At 44.8% G+C, this 23,348-nt stretch overlaps 1 protein-coding gene across 7 annotated transcripts in view; it reads right to left on the bottom strand.

Annotated features, from left to right (window-relative positions):
• fam189a2 (family with sequence similarity 189 member A2) overlaps positions 1 to 23,348 on the bottom strand; it is a 108,903-nt gene that overhangs the window by 5,837 nt on the left and 79,718 nt on the right. For all 7 annotated transcript variants that reach the window (XM_068030566.1, XM_068030569.1, XM_068030568.1 and 4 more), the window contains 3 exons: positions 19,998 to 20,131; positions 12,368 to 12,497; positions 1,892 to 1,961 (listed from right to left, as the gene is read on the bottom strand). In XM_068030566.1, coding sequence (XP_067886667.1) covers positions 1,892 to 1,961; positions 12,368 to 12,497; positions 19,998 to 20,131 — 334 coding nt within the window. The remainder of the gene's footprint in view (positions 1 to 1,891; positions 1,962 to 12,367; positions 12,498 to 19,997; positions 20,132 to 23,348) is intronic.

Genomic DNA, 23,348 nt, shown 5'->3' with positions numbered 1-23,348 from the left:
AAGTGCTTCATTTTGGTTGGATGAGGAGAGGCAATATAAATTAAAGGGTACAATTCTAAAGGGGGTGCAGGAGCATAGGGACCTGGGGGTACATGAGCATAAATCATTGAAGGTTGCAGGGCAGGTTGAGAAATTGGCTAATAAAGCATATGGGATCCTGGGCTTTATTAATAGGGGCATAGAGTACAAGAACAAGGAAGTTATGATAAAGTTGTATAAAGCACTGGTTTGGCCTCAGCTGGTGTATTGTGTCCAGTTCTGGGCATCACACTTTAGGAAGGATGTTAAGGCATTAGAGAGGGTGCAGAAAAGATTCACAAGAATGGTTCCAGGGATGAGGAACTTCAGTTACGTGGATAGGTTGGGGAAACTGGGCCTGTTCTCCTTGGAGAAGTTTGAGAGGAGATTTGAAAGAAGTGTTCAAAATCATGAGGTGTCTGGACTGGGTAGATAGAGAGAAACTGCCGATGGATCTAGAACCAGAGGACACCAATTTAAGGTGATTGGCAAAAGAACCAAAGGCGACATAAGGGAAAACATTTTTACATAGTGAATGGTTAGCATCTGGAATGCACTGTCTGACAGCAGGGTGGAGGCAGATTCAATTAAGGTCTTCAGAGGAGAATGGACAATTATCTGAAGAGAAAAGTCTTGAAGGGCTATGGGGGAAAAGGCCGGGGAGTGGGACTAGGTGAGTTACTCTTGCAGAGACCCGGAAGGCCGAATGGCCTCCTTCTGTGCAGTAGACATCTATGATTCTATGGAGTTATGCCCTAGCAAGAAGTCAATTGCTTTAAGGACAGAAGAGAGAGAAATGACCGTAAAAGAACAAAAACAAATAAAAATAAAATGTTAGAAGTACGTCAAACTAATGAAATCCAACTCTGGCTTTTTGAGTTCTAGACCCGTAATGGTATTCATTCTTGTTACATGTTGTTAATTTAGCAACTATATAGCTATCAGTACAGAATAACAAGCTATATTGAATCATACAACACAGAAGGAGGCCATTCAGCCCATCGTGCCTGTGCCAGCTCTTTGAAAGAGCCATCCAATTAGCCCCATTTCCCTGCTCTTTCTCCTGAAAACTTGTTTTCAAGTATTTATTCAATTCCCTTTTTAAAGTTACTATTAAATCTGCTTCCACCTTTCGGGCAGTGCATTCCAGATCACAAGTCACTGTGTAAAAGAAATTTCTCCTCATCTGTATTGATAGCATGTGCAGTGTCAGTTTTGGGATAAGAGCTGATCCTGTTAAGTTGAAAGGGGAAAAATATTCAGCATGCTTAGAAATATTGAGAGGTAAAAATTGGTTGGGATCTAACACTTTTTGTTGAGGGGGTGTTGGGTAGAGAGGAGGTAGGAGTTCAATAAACTACTGCAAAAACCACAGGCATGGCCAACATTTTGTCCGCTGTGGTATTGCCCCAGTTACATCTTCAAGCCAAAGACTTTGAGGCATTCCCATGGCCCTCAGTAGTTCCACTGTATAGGGTTGCCTACCCTCCAGGATTGCCCTGGAGTCTGCAGAGATTGAAGATTAATCTCCAGGACTCTGCTGCGTGCAAAAGCCCAGGAGAAAATTCATGGGGTCAACAAACAAAATCTTTGAACGCTTTTGCTGATTAGTTATAAAATTAGCAGACATGGGAGGAAGAAAAGGCTGTTTGACTGACAGTCAAGAATCATCCAATGGGATAATGAAGAATGTGCTTGCTTTCTGATTGGCCAGGAGGTTGGACATTTCGGACAACCAATGGTGGGAGTGTGGGGGAGGGACGGTTAAAGGCAAGCAGTCATGTGATAAAACTTCCAGGTAAATGTCACATGGGAGTTGGCAACTCTAGTTGGTACAGAGGGCAGGATTGTGCACTGTTACCACTGCCTTTACCATCTGCTGTTGTACATGATGTTCTTTCAGATGCTCCATCCATGACATCTGCGACCAGCAAGCTCGAAACCTGACAACACAAAACTGTCAAGTTAAAATAGAATATGTTTCAGGTCCTCTGCAATTTCAAAAAGATGTTTAAAATTGTTGAAGGGTTGCTCACGGCTATTTCACACCTTGAAAGAGACATAAGCAATGTCAGCCATGGCTCAGTGGGTAGCCCTCTCACCTCTGAGTCAGAAGCTTGCAGGGGCAAGTCCCACCTCACAGACTTGAGCACATAATCCAGGCTGCACTCCTAGTGCAGTGCTGAGGAAATGCAGCATTGTCAGAGGTGCCATCTTTCAGATGAGACCAAAGCCCTGCTGCTTTCTCAGGTGGATGTAAAAGATCCCACAGCAACTATTTCAAAGAAGTGCAGGGAGTTCATTTCCAAGTTAATATTCACCCCTCAATCAACATCTCTTTAAAAAAAAGATTATCTGGCCATATTTCACATTGCTGTTTGTGGGATCTTGCTATGTGCAAATTGGCTGCCACGTTTCCTACAACAGTGACTCCACTTCAAAAGAGCACTTAATTGGCTGTAAATCGCTTTGGGACATCCTCGGGCAGGAGTTAGCAACCCGAATAACAAGAAGAGCCATTTTTAAAAAATGTGAAAAACACAATATCTTAAGAGCTGCAAATGCTGTTACTCAAATGCCAATAATAACAAAAAGCAAGAGAGACACATTTATACAACATTTTCAAGGTTTTTACAAAAAAATTGTCAAATGAATGATACTTTCACTGAACACTCAGAAAGTGAAGGTCCTCTTCCAACAAGCTCCCACAGCGCAACACCTCCTCCTATCAATCAAGATCACGGGCGAGATCCTGGAAAATGTGAACCGTTTTCCATATCTTGGGAGCCTCCTCTCGGCGAAGTCAGACATGGACGACGCGGTTCATCATCACCTTCAATGTGCCAGCTCAGCCTTCGGCCGACTGAGGGAAAGAGTATTTGAGGATAAGGATTTCAAACCCGAGACTAAGATCATGGTTTACCAGGCAGCAGTGATCCCTGTGCTCCTATATGCTTCAGAGACTTGGACAACCTACAGCAGGCACCTCAAAGCACTGGAGAAGTTCCACTAGAGGTGTCTTCACAAGATCCTCCAAATCCGGTGGCAAGAAAGGCTGTCCAACAGCAGTGTCTTCTCCCAAGTCAACTTGCCCAGAATCAAGGCGCTAATCATCCAAAACCAGCTCCCTGGGTGGGACATGCTGTTCACTTGCCTGACACCAGACTTCTGAAGCAGCTGTTCTACTCAGAACTTGGTCACGGCAGGAGACTCCCAGGAGGACAGTGGAAACACTTTAGAAATGTCCTCAAAGCATCCCTGAAGAGATCAAACAACCCCGGTGACTCACGGGAGTCCCTGGCTTGTGACCATCCTAGACGGAGAAAGCTCATTTGGGAAGGCATTGTAAACCTCAAGGGACTTCAACGGAAACATGCGGAGGTGAAGTCAAGGCATCGAAGGGAGCGCACAAACTCCAAACTACTCTTCTACCTGACCCCTCAAGCACTGCCTGCCCCTCATGTGGCAGATCACGCATTGGACTATCAGCCACCCTGAACCCATAACCGGAGTGGAAGCAAGTCATCCTCGATCCCGAGGGACTGCCTAGGAAAGAAGACCTTGTCACAAGTACAGTGTTAAAAGTTTTTAAAAAATGAAACAAGCCATTTAATTACCATTAAAATGGATTCGATTGATCAAGGTTGAGTGCTGCACATGCGTCCTTAATGAGTCACATGTGTCTCCGGAGCCATAGGTTCTAGACCCCTGTCCTAGGGCCATGAAAGATACTCCTATAAATGCAAGTCTTTCTGTATTTTGGAAGTGTTGGATTACAGCATCAACAAGCCTTGATGCATAGTGCTAGGATATAGGCCTACACCTGCAATTTTCCACCTAAATTTCAGAAAATGCACAAAGAAAAGGCCAAAGCATTAGCTAGCACCCACATGCCACATACTGTCCAGCTTTAAGTGCACAGTTTCAGAAGACCAATGCAGAACCATTTAATATTTAAAATAGCTTATAATCCTGGGTACAACACTTAGAAGACAGTCTGTGTGGCTGGCCTGTGATTTAAAGTGGACCAGAATTAGTACAAATTATTTTGGTTGCTACGAAAAAATTTGCAGGGCTATGGGGAAAGAGCAGGGGATTAATTGGAAAGCTCTTTCAAAGAGCTGGCAAAAATACGATGGGCTGAATGGCCTCCTAAGATTGTTACAGCATTGTAAGTGAAAAGATAAATATAATTTGTTTTGAAATTACTAATATTTTTAATGTTATTGATCACAGTGGAAGCAATTGCTTTTATATAGCACCATTAACATAGGAGCATTATCAAGGAAAAACCTGACACTGAGCCACATAATGAGATATTGGGACAGGTGCCAAAAGCTTAGTAAATGAGGTAGATTTTAATGAGGAGAGAGAGGCAGAGAGGTGACAGGAGGGAATTCCAGAGCTTAGGGCCCAGGCAATTGAAGGCACGGCTGCTAATAATGGAATGGCTGAAATCAGGGGTATTGCACCAGGCCAGAATGACCCTCATTGCCTCTCAACATCCTTGAAGCGAGCAATGGAATCAGGGATATATACATCCCTGCGGAATTCACTGGTTGTCCTTATCCTCAGCCTTGTAAAGGAAGAAGAACATCTGTATGTCAAAAGTTGGCAATAGTGCAGCTCCGGCCCATTTGTTATTAACTGAGAGAATCTCTTATTTTTAGATCCCCGACCTCAAAGACTATCAGTCACATCCATGCAATTGTTTCAGCTGCATTAAGTTACAGCTTGAAGGACCTCTAGGAGATTTCTCAGAGCTGCTCACGCTCGTTCCCCTGTTGTAACGATGTCACAAGTGGGGTGGAAATTGCAGCCTGGAAATTCGATGCCGCTGTGTCCTGTTCAGCAGATGTGAAACTGGCACTAAACCATCTAATATGGTGTGCACAGTTGTGCCTGAGGTGTGCCACTCGCCTCTTGGTCTTGGCATCAGAAAAGCCCTCCTGATAGACTTGTCAACACCGGTGGATGTAATCCTGGACGTTTCATCAGATGACATCCTTCCTCCAGTTGTCCCGCCCCTAGGCTCTCACCATTGGCCGCCCGACATGTGCAAGCTCACAGTCCACATCCTTGCCACGACCAATCGGAAAGCAAACAGAAGCTTCGTTACCCAATTGAATAATTCTTAACTCTTGGCCAGTTCTTTCCAACTCCAACATTTTTGCAATTAGCAAACAAAACTGTTGAAAGGGTTTTTCTCCCAGGTTGTTTGCTTCCAGCAGTGTCCTGGAAGTTAGTCTTCAATGGTTGGATGGTTGGCAATTCTATGTCCAGGGGCCTCAGTACCCACTTACCCTCACCCACTCCTCCCATTCCCCTCCCCAAGCCCACTTCCCCCAGTTCTCTCCTCCTCACTACCCCCACTTCCCCTACCCGCCTCCCCCACTCCCACCTGCTGCCCCCACACCCAACTCCCCCTCCCCTACACCCCCACTTTCCCCACCCATTCTCCCCAATTACCCCTCCCCCACTCTCTCCCACTCCTCCAAATACCCCTCCCCCACTCTTCCCCTTCCCCACTCTCTCCTGCTCCCCCCATTTACCCCCCATTCCATCCACTTCCCCCTCGACTTCCCTCTTCCCCACACTCTCCCACTCGCCCCAATTACTCCTTCCCCATTCCCCACTCCCCCAGTTACGCCTCCCTCACTCTCTCCCGCTCCCTGCACTTACCTCTCCCCCACTCCTTCCACTTCTGCTACCCTCTTTCTCCATTCTCTCCCACTCCCTCCAATTACCCCTTCCCTCACTATCCCACTACCCCCTCCACTTCCCCTTCCCCATTCTCTCCCATGTCCCCAATTACTGCTCCCCCCTCCTCCCCTTCCCCACTCGCTCCTGCTCCCCCCACTCCGTTCACTTCTCCCTCCACTTCTCCTTTCTCCATACTCCCACTCCCCCCAATTACCCCTTCCCCATTCCCCACTCTCCCAATTACCCCCCCAACTCCTCCCCTTACCCACTGTCTCCTGCTCCCCGTAATCCCTTCCCTACTCCTTCCACTTCTGCTACACCCTTTCTCCACTCTTTCCAATTACACCTTCCTCACCAATCCACTAACCCCTTCACTTCCCCTCTCCTCCCCTTCCCACTCTCTCCCGCTCCCCAACTCCCTCCACTTCCCTCCACCCACTTTGCCCACTCTCTTCCATTCTCCCCAATTACCCCTTCCTCACCATGTCAAACAACCCCTCCACTTCCCCACCCCCATTCCCATTCCTCCAATTAACCCAGCTCCACTACCACCTCCCCCTCCCCCCAATTATCCCTCTCCCATTACCCCTCCCCATTAACCCTCCCCCACTCTCTCCCACTCCCCCAATTACCCCTATCCCATTCCCCCTCCCCCACTCCTCCCACTTCACCTCCTTAACTCCTTCCACTTTCCACCCACCCACTTTCCCAGTTGCTCTCCTTCATTTGCCCCTTACCCAGTCCCCACACATTCCCTTCCCTCACATCTACTCCCCCCTACCCTATCCCAACTTCCCTACTTCCTCCACACCCCCACATACCCTTCCCCACTCCGCCAGTTTCCCCTGCTCCACATACCCTTCCCCACTCCCCTCAATTCCCCTCTCTCATGTCACAAAGGACTACATAGAGTAATAGAGCCATTTTGGCACAGAAAGAGGCCATTCAGCCCATCAGGTCCATGCTGGCTCTTTCTGGAGCAATCCTGTCAACCCCATTGCCCTGCTCTATACCCGTAGCCCTGAAAGTTTATTTCCCATAAGTGCCCATGCAATATACTTTTGAAATCATTTATCGTCTCCCCTTCCTACAGGCCACCTTAGATCCCTTTGTGCAATGCCACAAGAGATTGACCCGTAAAGTGAACAAAGGAGTAAAATCAATGTGAGATTATTAATGTTTATATAATTATTACTCACATCTGCTATTGTGCCAAGATTAGTGAAGATGGGGCTGGGGGGGGGGGGGGGCGGGGCTCAGCTCCACATGGATCAGGGAGCTGCAATTCCAGACATTATGACAGGAAGTGCATGTGTGGCCTTGACTGATTCTGCACAGACACACACGCATTTCCTGCTGAGGGACTTTGTTTAACAAAGTTATGTAAAAAGGAAAATTCTGGATCAGCCGGAAAATAGCCATGCAAAGAAGGAACATCCCAAAGCACTTTACAGCTAATGAAGTACTTTCTGAAGTGTAGTAACTACTGTAATGTAGGAAATGCGGCAGTCAATTTGCACACAGCAAGATCCCACGAAAAGCAATAATGACCAGATAATCTGTTTTTGTAATGTTGTTTGAGGAATAAATATTGGCCAGAACACTGGGGAGAACTCCCCTACTGTTCTTCGAAATAGTGCCATAGGAACTTTCACATTGACCTGAGGGGACAGATAGTACCTCAGTTTAACATCTCATCTGAAACCGGCACCTCCAACTGTGCAGCACTCCTTCAGTACTGCACAGGGAAGTGTCAGCTTGAATTTTGTGCTCAAGTCTCTGGATTGAAACTTGAATCCACAATCTTCTGCCACAGAGGTGAGAGTTTTACTCACTGAGCCATGATTAATCCAGCAGTGATCTGTGTAAATCAGGAGGGCCTCAATTTTGATCCCTGCTCTATTCTGAGCTTTGTGACCTCTCAGTTATGGTGATAATGGCAATGGCTCAAGTTGAAGAGCAGCACCAGCACAGGCACAATGGGCTGAATAGCCATGGATCTGTAGGGGTTCTATAGTTGACGTTAGTCTCCCGCTGGACTAGAGAGAGAGGGGAAACAAATGGTGCAGGATTCCTGTCACTGATGGGTCACAGCACATGCCAGAAGAGTGAGTAACAGGATTGGACTGAGCTGTGAGATGCTACAATAGGCGAATTGTTCACACATGAGAAATGGTTGCCCTGGTGAGATACAAGGTGTGAGTGTATCCCAGCATGAAATGTCCCTCTCAGGACTTAAGGGGAGAAAAATTAGAGAAAACCTTCTCAGATAGCACTGCACTCAAACAACAATTTGTATTTATATAGCGCCTTTAACATAGTAAAACATCTCAAGGTGCTTCACAGGAGTGATTATCAAACAAAATTTGACACTGCGCTACCTAGGGAGATATTAGGACGGGTGACTAAAAGCTTGGTCAAAGAGGTGGGTATAAGGAACATCTTAAAGGAGGAGAGAAAGTTGGAGAGGTTTAGGGAGGGAATTCCAGATTTGAGGGCCCAGGCAGCTGAAGGCACAGCCACCAATGGTGGAGTGATTATAATTGGGGATGCTCAAGAGGCCAGAAATGGAGGAGTGTAGACATCTTGGAAAGTAGTAGGGGGCTGGAGGAGATTACAGCAAGAGGGAGGGGCAAGAACATGGAGGGATTTGAAAACAAGGATGAGAATTTTAAAGTCAAGGCATCGCTGGACCGGGAGCCAAGGTAGGTCAACATAAAAGCAGCAACTTTAGACAAAAGAAGTAATTGATGGGGAGTGAAGGGACGGCTTCCTTTCAACTCCACCTACGCTGGTAACTTTTCCATTTTTCCCCTTTATAACTAAATATTCCACGGAATGGGAAGTCATTCAATTGTACAGAGCACAGAGGTAAAACTGGTGACAGAGGACAAACTATCCCCCCAAATCAAACTTCACCAGCACTGCAGTCCGCTCCATGAAGAAATATATAATCTTTTGAATATTCATAAACGTATCAAATCAGAAAGGACAATGCCTGACAGCTAAAGGAAGCAAGTGTTTGGGATTAAGTCAGCCCGCCGCACTGTTGTGCTGAAGGGGATGTGATGTGACTGTTGGTCGTGGAGCTGGGGAAGCAGACTAAACACAAGGTTACAGCCCAGGGTATCAGCGTCGCTATCGCGTGACAGCTCGAAATATCAACCAAATACAGGAATAAACCTGAGCAACGGGAGGTAACAGATCTCTGAAGGTATTCGAATCCAGCCCTTCCCCACTTTCGTGAACAGGGTTCAAAGCTCCCCGAATGTCGCAGACCAAAACTGCTTGTCACATTTAATCCAATTCAAAAGGCGTTGAAGCTTTTTCTGATTTTTGGCTGCATTTCCAGTTGGTCAGCATGTCCCTCTAATTCATTAATTGAATACAACTGAAACAAAGAAAGAGCTTGCATTTTAATAGCACCTTTCACTATCCCAAAGGGCATTCCAGCCACAAGTTTTTGTTTTGAAGTGCAGTCACTGTTGCAAAGTAGGGAACGCAGCAGTCAATTTGCGCACAGCAAGATTCCACAAACAGCAATGTGATAATGACCTGAGTATCCACCCAGAACCGGGGAGCAGCTGATTGGCATTATTCAAATGGGTCTCCAGCTGTTAGAATCTGCCGAGTGCCCGACTCAATCATCAAGGTGGGAATGCCACCAAGAGTTAATATTGGGTCCCACTCCTGGGACCTGAGCACATAATCCAGGTCGACACTCCAGTGCGACACTGAGGGAGTACTGCACTGTCTGAAGTGCCGTGATGTTTTGGATGTGATGTTAAACTGAGGCCGTGCCTGCTCTCGCAGGCGGATGGAAAGGATCCAATGGGCACTATTTCAAAGAAGAGCAGGGAAGTTCTCCCTGGTTAATATTTATCCCTCAACCAACATCACTTAAAAGCAGATGATCTGGTCATTATCCCATTGCTGTTTGTGGAAGCTTGCTGTGTGCAAATTGGCTGCTGTGTTTCTCTACATCACATCGATTACACTCCGAAAGTACTTCATTGCCTGTAAAGCACTTTGGGACATCCTGAGCTTGTAAAATGCGCTATAGAAATGCAAGTCTATCTTTTTTCGAATAGCTGTGTTGGGTTGCACCCAGGGTTGAGTAGTGGAGATTGTTGAGCATTCTGGAGTTTTGCTAGATTATGGTTGGGGATTACGAAGTATTTATACAGAGCATTCCCACAGCTGATTAAAACTCTTATCCTTGTTTTCAAATCCCTCCATGGTCTTGCCCCTCCCTATCTCTGTAATCTCCTCCAGCCCCACAACCCTCCGAGATATCCATGGGCCTCCAGTTCTGGCCTCTTCAGCATGCTCAATTTCCATCACACCACTATTGATGGCCGTGCTTTCACCTGCCCGGGTTCCTAGATCAGGAATTCCCTCCCTACCCCTCTCCATCTCTTCACCTCTCTCTCTTCCTTTAAGACACTCCTTAAAACCTACCTCTTTGACCAAGCTTTTGATCACCTGTCTTAATATCTCCTTATGTGTCTCAGTGACAAATTCAGTTTGAAAACACTCCTGTGAAGCAACTTGGGATGTTTTACTACATTAAAGCTGCGATAAAAATACAACTGGGGAGGCGATGATGTAGCGGTACTGTCACTGGACTCGTAATCCAGAGGCCCAGGCTAAGGCCCAGGGGACATGGGTTCGAATCCCACCATGGCAGATGGTGAAATTTGAATTCAATTTTTCAAAAAGCTAGTTTAATGGTGACCATGAAACCATTGTGGATTGCTGTAAAAACCCATCTGGGAAGGAAATCTGCTGTCCTTGCCTGGTCTGGCCTATGTGTGACGCCAGACCCACAGTAATGTGGTTGACTCTTAACTGCCCTCTGAAATGGCCCTAGCAAACCACTCAGTTTAAATAGGGACGGACAATAAATGCTGGTCTTGTCAGTGACATCCACATCCAATGAACGAATTTTAAAAAATATTTGTTGTTGGAGAGCAGACATGTGGCTGGCCTCTGAAAGCAGTGGGTCTGATTGGAAGTTGTCCTCGTCTCCTTCATGCTTTTTTTTTGCTCAGATAGATGGGGGTTAAATGGATTTTGACTTGAGAGATCAAAATATTTCCCTATTCATTTGCAAGGATGCGCACTCTGTTATGTACAATCATTACAATTAAAGTGCCTTCTTATAACGACATACTCCATCTCTGTCTCTGTAATATAAATAACATATTGTTCAGCTTGCTGGTGGATTCCAGCCAATGTAAATATTAAACTCTAAATAGTTCTGCTCATGGAAAACTGTCCTAATATCATCAATGTAAGTCAGTGTGTGTTTCCTTCAAAAAGGCTACTTGATCTTCATTCCTCTCAAACTACCCCAGGAAAATTCTACGCACCCCATTTTATAGCAAATATGTAATTTATGTTTACAACTTCCCTACAGATAGCAAATGGAGGATATCTTCAACTCCCATCTGACAAGTATATTGAACACATATTCAAGCAAGTTTTTACTAAATATGAGAGTACTATGTGGTTAATAGTCTATGGTACGGGAAGGAATAGATTATTTTAAACAGTAAAATCAGAATACTGAGGGTTTTCTTATTCATGCATGGGTGTGGGTGTCACTGGCATTTATTGTCCATTTCTAATTGCCTTTTAGCAGGTGGTGGTGAGCTGCTTTCTTGAACTGTTGCAGTCCATGTGCTGTAGGTACATGAACAGTGCTATTAGGAAGGGAGTTCTAGGATTTTGACCCAGCAAAAGTGAAGAAACAGTGATATATTTCCAAGTCAGGATGGTGTGTGGCTTGGAGGGGAACTTGGTGGTGTTCCTCATGCATCTGCTGTCCCTGTCCTTCTAGGTGGAAGAGGTCATGGGTTTGGGAAGTGGTGTTGAAGGAGCCTTGGTGAGTTGTTGCAGTGCATCTTGTAGATGGTACACACTGCTACTGTGTGTTGGTGGTTGAGGGAATGAATGTTAAAGGTGGTGGACAGGGTGCCGATCAAGCGGGATGCTTTGTCCTGGGTAGTGTCAAACTTCTTGAGCATTGTCAGAGCCGCACTCATCCAGGCAAATGGAGAGTATTCCAACACACTCCTGACTTGTGCCTTGTAGATGGTGGACAGGCTTTGGGGGTGAGTCACAAGCTGCAGAATACTCAGCTTCTGACCTGCCTTTGTAGCCATGGCATTTATGTGGCTGGTCCAGTTAAGTTTCTGGTCAACGGTGACTGCCAGGATGTGGATGGTGGGGGAATTTGACAATGGTAATGTCATTGAATGTCAAGGGGAGACTTTCCTTTGTTGAAGATGGTCATTGCCTATGGGTGGGGTCGGAATTTCCTCTGCCTTCCTGCCCAAAATTGGGTTGGATCATGGAGGAACATCTGGGGTCGTGAGGCCTATCTTTGCTGAATTTCCCTCCCTCACCCTTGCTGGGACCACCACTGCAAAAAGCGGGTAAGGGCTAGGGCTTCACAATTCATCCACAGATGTCAAATGAATGAAACTGAATGTGGGGCTGGGAAGATAATGGATGGGCCATGCAATAATTCCCCCACCTGCCTTCTAAGATGAAGCCCCATGGTCTTTTTCCAAAGCTCACCCTTCATGCTCTTCAGTTGTGCTCACTGGTAAACAAAGTGAGCTTTGACTTTACTAACCTGCTCATCATTTTGGTTGCTCACCACAGCTTCATATGGGGGAGGTGGTTCCACTGGACAAAACACTTCAATCCCTTTCATTCTGGTTGCATAGATATGAGTCAGGGGAATTACATCATTGCTGAGAATCCTGAAACAATAATAGAAGTAACAGTTAGTCTTCGGCTGAGTCTTAGCCAGCTACAATCTAGGTAGCAAGACAACCAATCTGAGCAATTGTAGGATTATCTAGATTTTTATCTCCTGTTAAGGGAGTCGTAGATCTTACTCAAACAGGTTGAGGCACACACACACGCACACACACACAGATATGAGTGCTGTAAAAGAAACCATTTAAGTGACGGCGATCTTGATGTATGTATTGAAATAAAAACCATGAAATATATAGAGGACCTCTTTGCTAACAATGTAGAATGCAACATACACACTGACCTACAGTAACATGACAAACCCCAGTTGATATTTCCTTTCTGTTGGGCTGTATTTGAAAGTCCCCAGCAGAGTCCATGAATGCCTGACCACCTATAAATTATCCACCCTGTTCAATACTTATTGATCCAGGTTTCTTCAACCTCCAATACCTCAATTATAATATTCTCCTCCTCGTCTTCAAATCCCTCCATGGTCTCGCCCCTCCCTATCTCCATTACCTCCTGCAGCCCCACAACCCTCTGAGATCTCTGTGCTCCTCCAATTCTGGCCTTTTGTGCATCCCCAATTTAATCACTCCACCATTGGCGGTCGTGCCTTCAGCTGCCTAGACTCCGTGCTCTGGAATTCCCTCCATAAACCTCTCCACCTCTCCTCCTTTAAGACCCTCCTTAAAACCAATCTCTTTGACCAAGCTTTTGGTCACCTGTCCTAAGATCTTCTTATGTGGCTTGGTATCAAATTTAGTTGATAACTCTCCAGTGAAGTACCTTGGGATGTTTTACTCTGCTAAAGACACTATATAAATGCAAGTTTTTGTTGTTGTGTCACTAATACTGTAACGTACACTGAGAGACAAATGACAAGGGGCAATGGTATCAGGTTGTGGGTATGGGTGGCTTTATTCTCCATCACAAGAGACCTGCTTACATAGCACTGGGTAAAAATAATAGATCTCGCCCTAGAGACACACAAACAATTTGACATTCCGGGATTACTCACTTTCTGCACCCAGGATATTGCAGATCCACAAAGCAGCATTCCTTGGAATCCAGCATGTGGGTCAGCACCAGCACATCTGGACCTGGTGAGTCCAGGCAGATCAGCTAGCCCAGCGACAGAGGTGGGGCCCACCTGAGGGCACGCAGGATGAGAGCCACAGCTTGACATGGCTGACATTATAACTTGGGTGTTGCAGGCTGCCCTATCCATATTGCTAGTCCTAGAACAGTAATGCGGGGTGTTACGACCAGGTGAGAAAGGGGTCTAGGGGCTCCCTCTCAGCCTTTGACTGGTTTGACCGTAACAGGATTTAATTTTTTAAAACACCGTGTTTTTAGCCCCCCTCAGTGAATCCTTGTTCACTGCTCTCAAATTGTAAGACAAAAAAATCAACCAGACAGGTTTTCTTAGATTTAAACAAGAAAGGTGGAAGTTTATTAACCTTAAACTCTAATTCGGTTAACGACTACGAATAAGCGACGCGACCACGCTAGTATGCAAATGCGATAAACACACACGCAGATAGAGACAGAAAAGTAGAAAGAATAAAGGGGGAAAGTTCGAGGCAATTGCTGGGATTTATTTACAGTCCTTTGAGTTCAATGTAGAGGCTTTGATTGCCGGTAAGTCTTGCCATTTCATTGGGGCCCAGTGCATGCTTTAAAACTTGTTGCAATGTAGGAGTCTTTTCCCTTTTGAGGTTGAAGTGACTTTAGTGGATCCGGAGATTCGTGAGAGAGACCTAGCCAGGAGAGAGGCTCTCTTCTTCCAAGTTCAGCTGCAATCTGTCAAATTGTGCTATGAGCAGTTCAGACAAAACCTGGGCCAGCAAGTTAGTCATGTGACTAGCTGTTTTAACAAACTTCTGCATTTGTGGATTCTCCATCTTAGCAGACACCCTGCAATGCTGGCTTTCTCACACACTCAGTGTCTGGTGATCAAAATGCATTTGGGTCAACTGGACCAGGGAGCCACTCTATTGTCTCCAGGCACTGTCTCTTAGTATGCAAATATTTTCCAGCCACTGCTGATCTCTTTAAACAAGTCATTTCTTCATTCCAGCAACAGTTTAAAATTAATGTTCTTATGACAAAATTAATATGCCTCATTCTTGGCACGTGGGGTCTTCATTACACCTCCACACCCAGCAGAATGAAATGCAATTTTTAAAAGAGCATTTCATTAAAAGGTTCTAGAGAGAAGAGTAGTTACAGGAAAACGCACATGTATCTCTCTCATTCATTCAGAAATCCTAAAAATTGTTACAGCCTGTCTTTTCTTGGCAGCAGTGCTGCTTTAAACTACCCTTTTTGGCATCCCAATAAACATGTGGTTTTTGGGGAGGTTTTCCAGTTTGCACATTTCCAGGACTGCCTAGGGTGTCTTTGTTCCTGTTGAGGTCTGCAGGGGGAGGTGTGATTTAATTAGCCCTAATTTGGAGTTCTGCTCATGGGCGTCGTCAGTGGGTGGTTCCACTCTGAACTCTCTTTCAGTGCTTTGACAAGTCATGCAAGGGCTTTTCACCTTAGGGGCTGGTTGGTTCCCTTTTCTCCTGACTGTGGGGAAGGATTCCTTGATAATCTTCCCTTTATCCTCTGGGACACTCCTACCTGCAGGTATTTGCCCAGATTCTATGCATTCCCCTGCAACACTTCGACGAGGTGAAGCATCACCCTCACAGTTTCTCTGCTCTCTTGAGGACTTTCTTTGTCTCTGCAGGTTCCTGTAAATGCTGTTAGCAACTCTGATGGAGTGCTTCTAGTGTCTGCATTTACATAGGAAGATATGGGGTCTAACGCTTCAAATATTTCAAGGTTGACTGATCGGACAGTAGGGGTTTACATTTGGGATTTCTCCCGGACTTCTTTTAACCTGCCTTCATGGTCCCTTTTTCCCTGTCCCTTTCTAACCTGTTGCCAGCCTTGTGCCTGCCTGTCCCCTTTTGTTCTCGGCAGGGGTCCCTTACAGTTCACCAGCCCTTTGCTGGAGTGTCCTCCAAACACCGATACAGGACTTAGGGGTGCAGGTTTCACTAGTTTGGGGTTTTCCCTCAACCTGGCACATGTGGCAACTCCTACAGTACTCCACCACATCTTTGTGGAGTTTTGGCCAGTCAAACTGCTGTAACCTCATGGGCCATTCTTAATATTTCTCTTTGGTACCTCTGTGGCACCACTAACTGGTGAACCACTGTCCACTCCTTGCTCTCAGGTCTGCGAGGAGAACTCCATTTCCTCATCAGTACCTTTTTCTTTAAATAGTAGCCATCAGGGACTCCCTCTGCTTCAATTTCAGACTGGGCAGCCTGTGCTAACTCTCTCAATACTGGGTCAGCTCGCTGAGCCTCAGCTAGGGGAGATCCATTTAATTCATTCCCTGGGTCTTCTAACTTTCCAAAGAAAGTCTCAGACAGACAGACCTCATTGTCATCTGCCTGCAGTGCCAATTCAGTCTCCTCTGGGGGAGCCGGTTTGACTATGGTCTTATTCACTATACATTCAGGGGAACTGCAGGAGACCATCTCCTGCCACTGCCCTGTCTCTCTGACCCCCTGCGGTCTCTCTTTCACTACTGGGGAAGCTACCACCTTCACCCCCACCAGATCATTACCTAGGAGCAGGTCAACCCCGTCCACAGGCAAACTAGGGACAATCCCTACAGTCACCGGTCCCAAAACTAGGTCACACTCCAAATGCACCCGGTGTACAGGTACAGGCATACACTGCCCTCCAATACCATTCACCACCATTTTGGTGTTCTCTGCACTCTCTGGGAGAAAGGTCAGGCCTTTTCCCAGTAAAAGGGATCTAGTGGCCCCTGTGTCCCTGAGGATTACTATGGGCTTGCTTGCCTCACTCGAAGGGTATGGGGTTACTCCCCCTTCAGACACAAAACCCTGATAACCTTCAGGAAACCTATTAAATTTTCCTGTACTTGCAGCAGTAGGCTTCCTGGGTCTTACCGCTACTGCAGTTAAAGCCACAGCTTGATTTCTGTGCTTTCCATCAGGGTCCCTTCTCCTTCACTGAGCGGGTGCGCGCTGATTAACCCTACAGGTTTTCTCTTTAGTTTCCAGCAGTCAGCTCTTATATATCCTGCTTTATTACAATGGAACCACACAGGTTTCACAGTCTCAGTCCTACTTACAGCCCCTTCCTTTTTGGCTGGAGGAGGGTCCCCTGGGTCTCCTGCTTTTCCTTCTCTCCCAGGACTGCTTGGGCTTCTATCACCTTCCCAACCTTTGTCCTTTTCATTTTGTGGGGATGACTAGGAAAGGTTTTCCCCTGGGAAACCGACTTACAGACTAAAGCAAACTCATCAGCCAGCACTGCGGCTTGGGGGCTCTATCAACTTTCTGCTCCTCTACATGTTTCTTTATGGAGAGTAGGAGAAAGTTTTTAAATTCCTCTCGCAAAATTACCTCTCTGAGATTTTCATAGCTGAGCTGCACTTTAAGAGCCCTCAGCCACTGGTCAAAAGCCAGCTGCTTATTTCTCTGAAACTCCATGGAAATTTGATCAGCTTGCTTCTTGTGGGTTCTAAACTTTTGGCAATGGGCTTCCAGTACTAACTCATATGCCCCGAGGATAGCAATTTTTGTCAGTTCATAATTTGATGAACTCTCATCTGGCAACTGGGAATAAACCTCATGGGCTTTTCCGGTTAGCTTGCTTTGTAGCAGCAGAGTCCAAGTCTCAGCTGGCCACTTTAACTGCCTTGCCAGTTTTTCAAAAGATACAAAAAATTCTTCCACATCTCCCTCATTGAATTTTGGATCAATTGGGAAAGCTTTAATAATTCTGTACCCAGCCCTGAATTATGCTCCTCCATATTGGCTTTTCGCCGGGGTTACTCTGTCACCCCCTAGTTAACTCAAGCCGCCTCAACCCTTTCTCTTCGCATTCCTTCTGGAAGGCTCGCTCTTTCTCTCGCTCCTCTCTTTTTTTTCACATTCCTTCTGAAAGGTTCTTTCTTTCTCTCTTTCCTCCCTCTCTTTTTCTTTCTTCTGTCTTGCTCGCTTTCTCTTTCCTCACGTTGCTCCTGGAAGGCTCTTTCTTTCTCTTTCTCCTGTCTCTCTCTTTCTCTGTCTTCAAATTCAAGTTTCCTCTGCTCAAATTGTATCTTTGCCAGCAATACCCTGTCAGGGTCTATTTCTAACCCTGTTTCTGCTTCTTCAGATTCAAGGGAAAAATAATTGGCCACTAGTCAATGGAGTTCATACTTTCTAGCCTTGGCTTGGACAGTGATCCCACACTGCTCAGTAATTTTCCTCAACTCCTCCATAGACAGTGCTTTTAACAATCCCAAGTGACTTCACCCTGACTTGGGGAGTTATTGGCTTCAGTCACAGACATGTTCGTATTCTAGCACACACAACCACAAGAAAACCTGTATTGAAATCTTTTCTCTTTCTAAATTGGGATCAATTTGGCTTCTCACTTCCAATTTCCTCATTTGTCTGTGGGTCAAATCCAGGATGCTAGCCCCCAAATTTCTGTTACGACCAGGTGAGAAAGGGGTCTAGGGGTTCCCTCTCAGCCTTTGCCTGGTTTGACTGTAACAGGGTTTAATTTTTTAAAACATCATGTTTTTAGCTCCCCCTCAGTGAATCCTTGTTCACTGCTTTCCAATTGTAAAACCAAAAAATCAACCAGAAGGGTTTTCTTAGATTTAAACAAGAAAGGTGGAAGTTTATTAACCTTAAACTCTAATTTGGTTAATGACTACGAATACGCGATGCGACCACACTAGCATGCATACATGATAAACACACACGCAGATAGAGACAGAAAAGTAGAAAGGATAAAGGGGAACGTTCGAGGCAATAGCTGGATTTATTTATGGTCCTTTGAGTTCAATGTAGAGTCTTTGATTGCCGGTAAGTCTTGCCATTTCATTGGGGCCCAGTGCATGCTTTAAAACTTGTTACAATGTAGGAGTCTTTTCCCTTTTGAGGTTGAAGTGACTTTAGTGGATCCGGAGATTCGTGAGAGAGACCTAGCCAGGAGAGAGGCTCTCTTCTTCCAAGTTCAGTTGCAATCTGACAAACTGTGCTGTGAGCAGTTCAAACAAAACCTGGGCCAGCAGGTTAGTCATGTGACTAGCTGTTTTAACAAACTCCTGCGTTTGTGGATTCTCCATCTTAGCAGACACCCTGGAATGCTGGCTTTCTCACACACTCAATGTCTGGTGATCAAAATCCATTTGGGTTAATTGGACCAAGGAGCCATTCTATTGTCTCCAGGCACTGTCTCTTGGTATGCAAATGTTTTCCAGTCACTGTTGATCTCTTTAAACAAGTCACTTCTTCATTCCATCAACAGTTTAAAATTAATATTCATATGATGAAATTAATATGCCTCATTTTTGGCAGGTGAGGTCTTCATGACAAGGCTACTCCAGAGCTTGCTTAATTAACCAAGAGTTATATGTTGCTTACATAGAACTTCCAGTACAGTAACAGACCATCTGGTCCAGCTGATCCATGCCATGTTTATGCTTCACTTGAGCCTCCTCCCACTCCTCTTCATCTCATCCTATCAGTATGTCTTTCTATTCCTTTCTCCCTTTTGTATTTATCTAACTTCCCCTTAAATGTATCTATGCTATTCACCTCAGCCATTCCCTGTGGTAATGAGTTCCATATTCACACCAATCTTTGGGTATAGAAGTTTCTCCTGAATTCCTTATTGGATTCATCAGTGACTGTCTTATATTGATGGTCCCTAGTTTTGGACTCACCCCACAAGTGGAAATATTTTCTCTATGTCTACCCTATCAAACCCCTTCGTAATTTTAAAGACCTCTATCAGGTCAACCCTCAGCTTTCTCTTTTCTAGAGAAAAAAGCTCCAGCCTGTTCCTGATGCATATAACCTCTCAGTTCTGGTATCATCCTTGCATATGTTCTGAAATAGGGGCATCCACCCGCTTGGCTCCATATCCCCTAATAAACTTGTCTAGCAAAGATCTATCAATCTCAGATTTAAAATGATTAATTGAGGGAGCACCAACTTTTTTTTGTGGGAGAAAGTTCTACAATTCTATCACCTTTTGTGTGAAGACGTGCTTCCTAATTTCTCTCCTGAATGGCCTGGCTTTGGTTTTAAGATTATGTCTTCTTGTTCTAGACTCTCTCCATCAGCAGAAAAATGTTCTCCATCCTCGCTATCAATCCTTTCAAAAGCCTAAAACACTGAATCAAATCACCTCTCAATCTTCCCTGTTCCAGGGAATATAAACCCAGTTTAAGTAATTGATCCTCATCATTTAACCCTTGAAGCCCTGGTAACATTCTGGTGAATCTGCACTGCACTCCTTCCAAGGCCAATATATCCTTTCTAAGGTGCGATGCCCAGAACTATACACAATAATCCAGATGTGTCTAATCAGGACTTTCTTTAGCTGTAGCAAAACTTCCTCCTCTTTATATTCTAGCCCGCTAGATATAATAAGATTGAAAGTGTTATGCTCCTTACCGTGGATTAATCCTGGGAGTGTAGGAACAGAAATTGGAGAAATATGGAGGAGGCGGAATGGGGGGAACAAATTCATCAGAATCAGGAATCTGGCGAGCACCATCAGACTCTTCTTGGGGAATCTGGGCTTCAACCTGACCAAGCACAGGAAGCAACAAAGAACCATGAGATTAAGTGTCTCATTGTGGGACAAACCAGGTAACAGTTATGAACAGATCTAATCGTATAAACACCTGCAGTAAGATGCCAAAAAATGGGAAACACAGCATTTTATAACGTCAATGCTGAACAAATAGCAAATGTAGAAATTGTGCACAGCGGAGGCTCTGACCATCATTTTCCTATCCTCTCCGGCTACAGGTGTGGTGATGGAGGACTGGAAGACAGCTAACTTTGTACCCTTGTTTAAAAAGGGAGAAAGAGATAGACTGAGTAATTACAGGCCAGTCAGCCGAACCTCGGTAGAGGAAAAATTTCCTAGGGACAGGATAAATCTTCATGTAGAAAGACACAGATTAATCAAATACAGTCGGCATGAATTTGTTAGGGGAAGGTTGTGTCTGACCAACATGATTGAATTTTTTGAGGAGGTAACAAGGAGGGTCAATCAGGGCAGTGCATTTGATGTAGTTTATATGGATTTTAGTAAGGCAGTTGATAAGGTCCCACATGGCAGACTGGTCACGAAAGTAAAAGCCCATGGGATCCAAGGCAAAGTGGCAAGTTGGAGCCAAAACTGGCTCAGAGGCAGGAAGCAAAGGGTAATGGCTGATGGGTGTTTTTGTGACTGGACGACTGTTTTCATTGAGGTTCCGCACTAGGTTTCTTGCTTTTTATGATACCTATCAATGATTTGGACTTGAATGTAGAGATTACAATTAAGAAGTTTGAAGATGATACAGAAATTGTCCATGTGGTTGATAATGAAGAAGAAAGCTGTAGACTGCAGGAAAATATCAATGTACAAGTCAGGTGGGCGAAACAGCAGCAAATGGAGTTCAGTCTGGAGAAGTGTGAGGTAATGTATTTGGGGAAAGTTAACAAGGCAATGGAATAAACAATAAATAGTAGGAAACTGAGAAGTGTAGAGGAACAGAGGGACCTTGGAGTGTATGTCCATAGATTCCTGAATGTGGCTGAACAGGGAGATAAGGTGGTCAAAAAGGCATACGGGATTCTTGCTTTTATTAGCAGAGGGATAGAATATAAGAGCTGGGAGGTTATGCTGGAACTGTATAAAACACTAGTTAGGCCACAGCTGGAGAATGCATGCAGTTCTGGTCACTGCAACATAAGAAAGATGTGCTGGAAATACTCAGCAGGTCTGGCAGCATCTGTGGAGAGAGAAGCAGAGGTAAAGTTTCAGGTCAGTGACCCTTCATCAGAATTGGCAAATATTAGAAATGTGAAAGGTTTTAAGCAAGTAAAGCGGGGGTGGGGCAAAAGATAACAAAGGAGAAGATGTAGATAGGACAAGGTCACAGAGAATAACCAACCAGAAGGTCATGAAGCAAAGGCAAACAATATGTTAATGGTGTGTTGAAAGACAAAGCATTAGTACAGATAGGGTGTTAACGGACTGAAAATTGAACAGCCACAAGTACAAACATGAAAAAAAGTGGGTAGGCAAACTGAACAAACTAAGATAAAATAAAATAAAATAAACACAAAAAAAGAATTAAAAAAATAAAAAATAAAAAATAACTTAAAATAAAAGTAAAATGGGGGGCCCATCATGCTCTGAAATTATTGAACTCAATGTTCAGTCCGGCAGGCTGTAGTGTGCCTAATCGGTAAATGAGATGCTGTTCCTCGAGCTTGCGTTGATGTTCACTGGAACACTGCAGCAATCCCAGGACAGAGATGTGAGCATGAGAGCAGGGGGGAATGTTGAAATGGCAAGCAACCGGAAGCTTGGGGTCATGCTTTCGGACTGAGCGGAGGTGTTCCGCAAAGCAGTCACCCAGTCTGTGTTTGGTCTCCCCAATGTAGACGATTGCTGCAGTGTTCCAGTGAACATCAAGGCAAGCTCGAAGAACAGCATCTCATTTACCGATTAGGCACACTGCAGCCTGCTGGACTGAACATTGAGTTCAATAATTTCAGAGCATAACGGGCCCCCCATTTTACTTTTATTTTTAGTTACTTTTTCTTTTTTATCTTTTTTTTTGTGTTTACTTTATTTTATCTTAGTTTGTTCAGTTTGCCTACCCACCGTTTTTTTCATGTTTGTACTTGCGGCTTGTTCAGTTTTCAGTCCGTTAACACCCTATCTGTACTAATGCTTTGTCTTTCAACACACCATTAACATATTGTTTGCCTTTGCTCCATGACCTTCTGGTGGGTTATTCTCTGTGACCTTGTCCTATCAACACCTTCTCCTTTGTTATCTCATGCCCCACCCCCGCTTTACTTGCTTATAACCTTTCACATTTCTAATATTTGCCAATTCTGAAGAAGGGTCACTGACCTGAAACGTTAACTCTGCTTCTCACTCCATAGATGCTGCCAGACCTGCTGAGTATTCCCAGCATTTCTTGTTTTTATTTCAGATTTCCAGCATCTGCAGTATTTTGCTTTTATATAAGAAAGATGTGATTGCATTAGACAGAATACAGAGGAGATTTACAAGTATGTTGCCTGGACTGGAGACTTTTAGTTATGAGGAAAGATTGGATAGGTGAGGGTTGTTTTCTTTGCAGCAGAGGAGGCTGAGGGGTTAGGGTTAGGGTTAGGGTTTAAGTGTATAAAATTATGAGGAGTCTAGAGTGGATAGGAAATCCCTATACCCCTTGGCTGAGGGGTCCATTACCAGGAGACACAGATTTAGGGTAAGCGGTTTAGAGGGGACTCAAGTAGAAATTCTTTTAGTCAGAGTGTAGTGTGGATCTGGGACTCACTGCCTGAAAGGGTGGTAGAGGCAGAAACCCTCATAATATTTAAAATGTACTTGGATATGCACTTGAAGTGCCGTAAACTATAAGGCTACAGATCGAGAGCTGGAAAGTGGGATTGGGCTGGAAGGTTCCTTGTCGGCCAGGGCGGACACGATGGGCCGAATGGCCTCCTTCCATGCTGTAATTTTCTATGATTTCTCTGACTCTGGTTCACTAACAGTCAGCACTAGGGAATCAAAATATGTCATCACATAAGGGATTTTTAAAAATGTCAGGATGTCTTCAAATACACTAGGAAACTCCATACATAAAAGCTTAAAAGCAGCAGGAATATATAGGATCCCGAATTCCCTTTCAGTTTACATTGCCAGATGAAATAAAGCATTGCAAAGAGACAAAATAAACAACATTGGTTTGCCTCTTTTCTTTATTTAAATTTAGCACAGTAGTTGAA

Source organism: Heterodontus francisci, chromosome 4, assembly GCF_036365525.1.
Source record: "Heterodontus francisci isolate sHetFra1 chromosome 4, sHetFra1.hap1, whole genome shotgun sequence".
NCBI lineage: Eukaryota > Metazoa > Chordata > Chondrichthyes > Heterodontiformes > Heterodontidae > Heterodontus > Heterodontus francisci.
The sequence above is the reverse complement of the archived record's forward strand: the minus strand, read 5'-3'. Positions and strand labels throughout refer to the sequence as shown.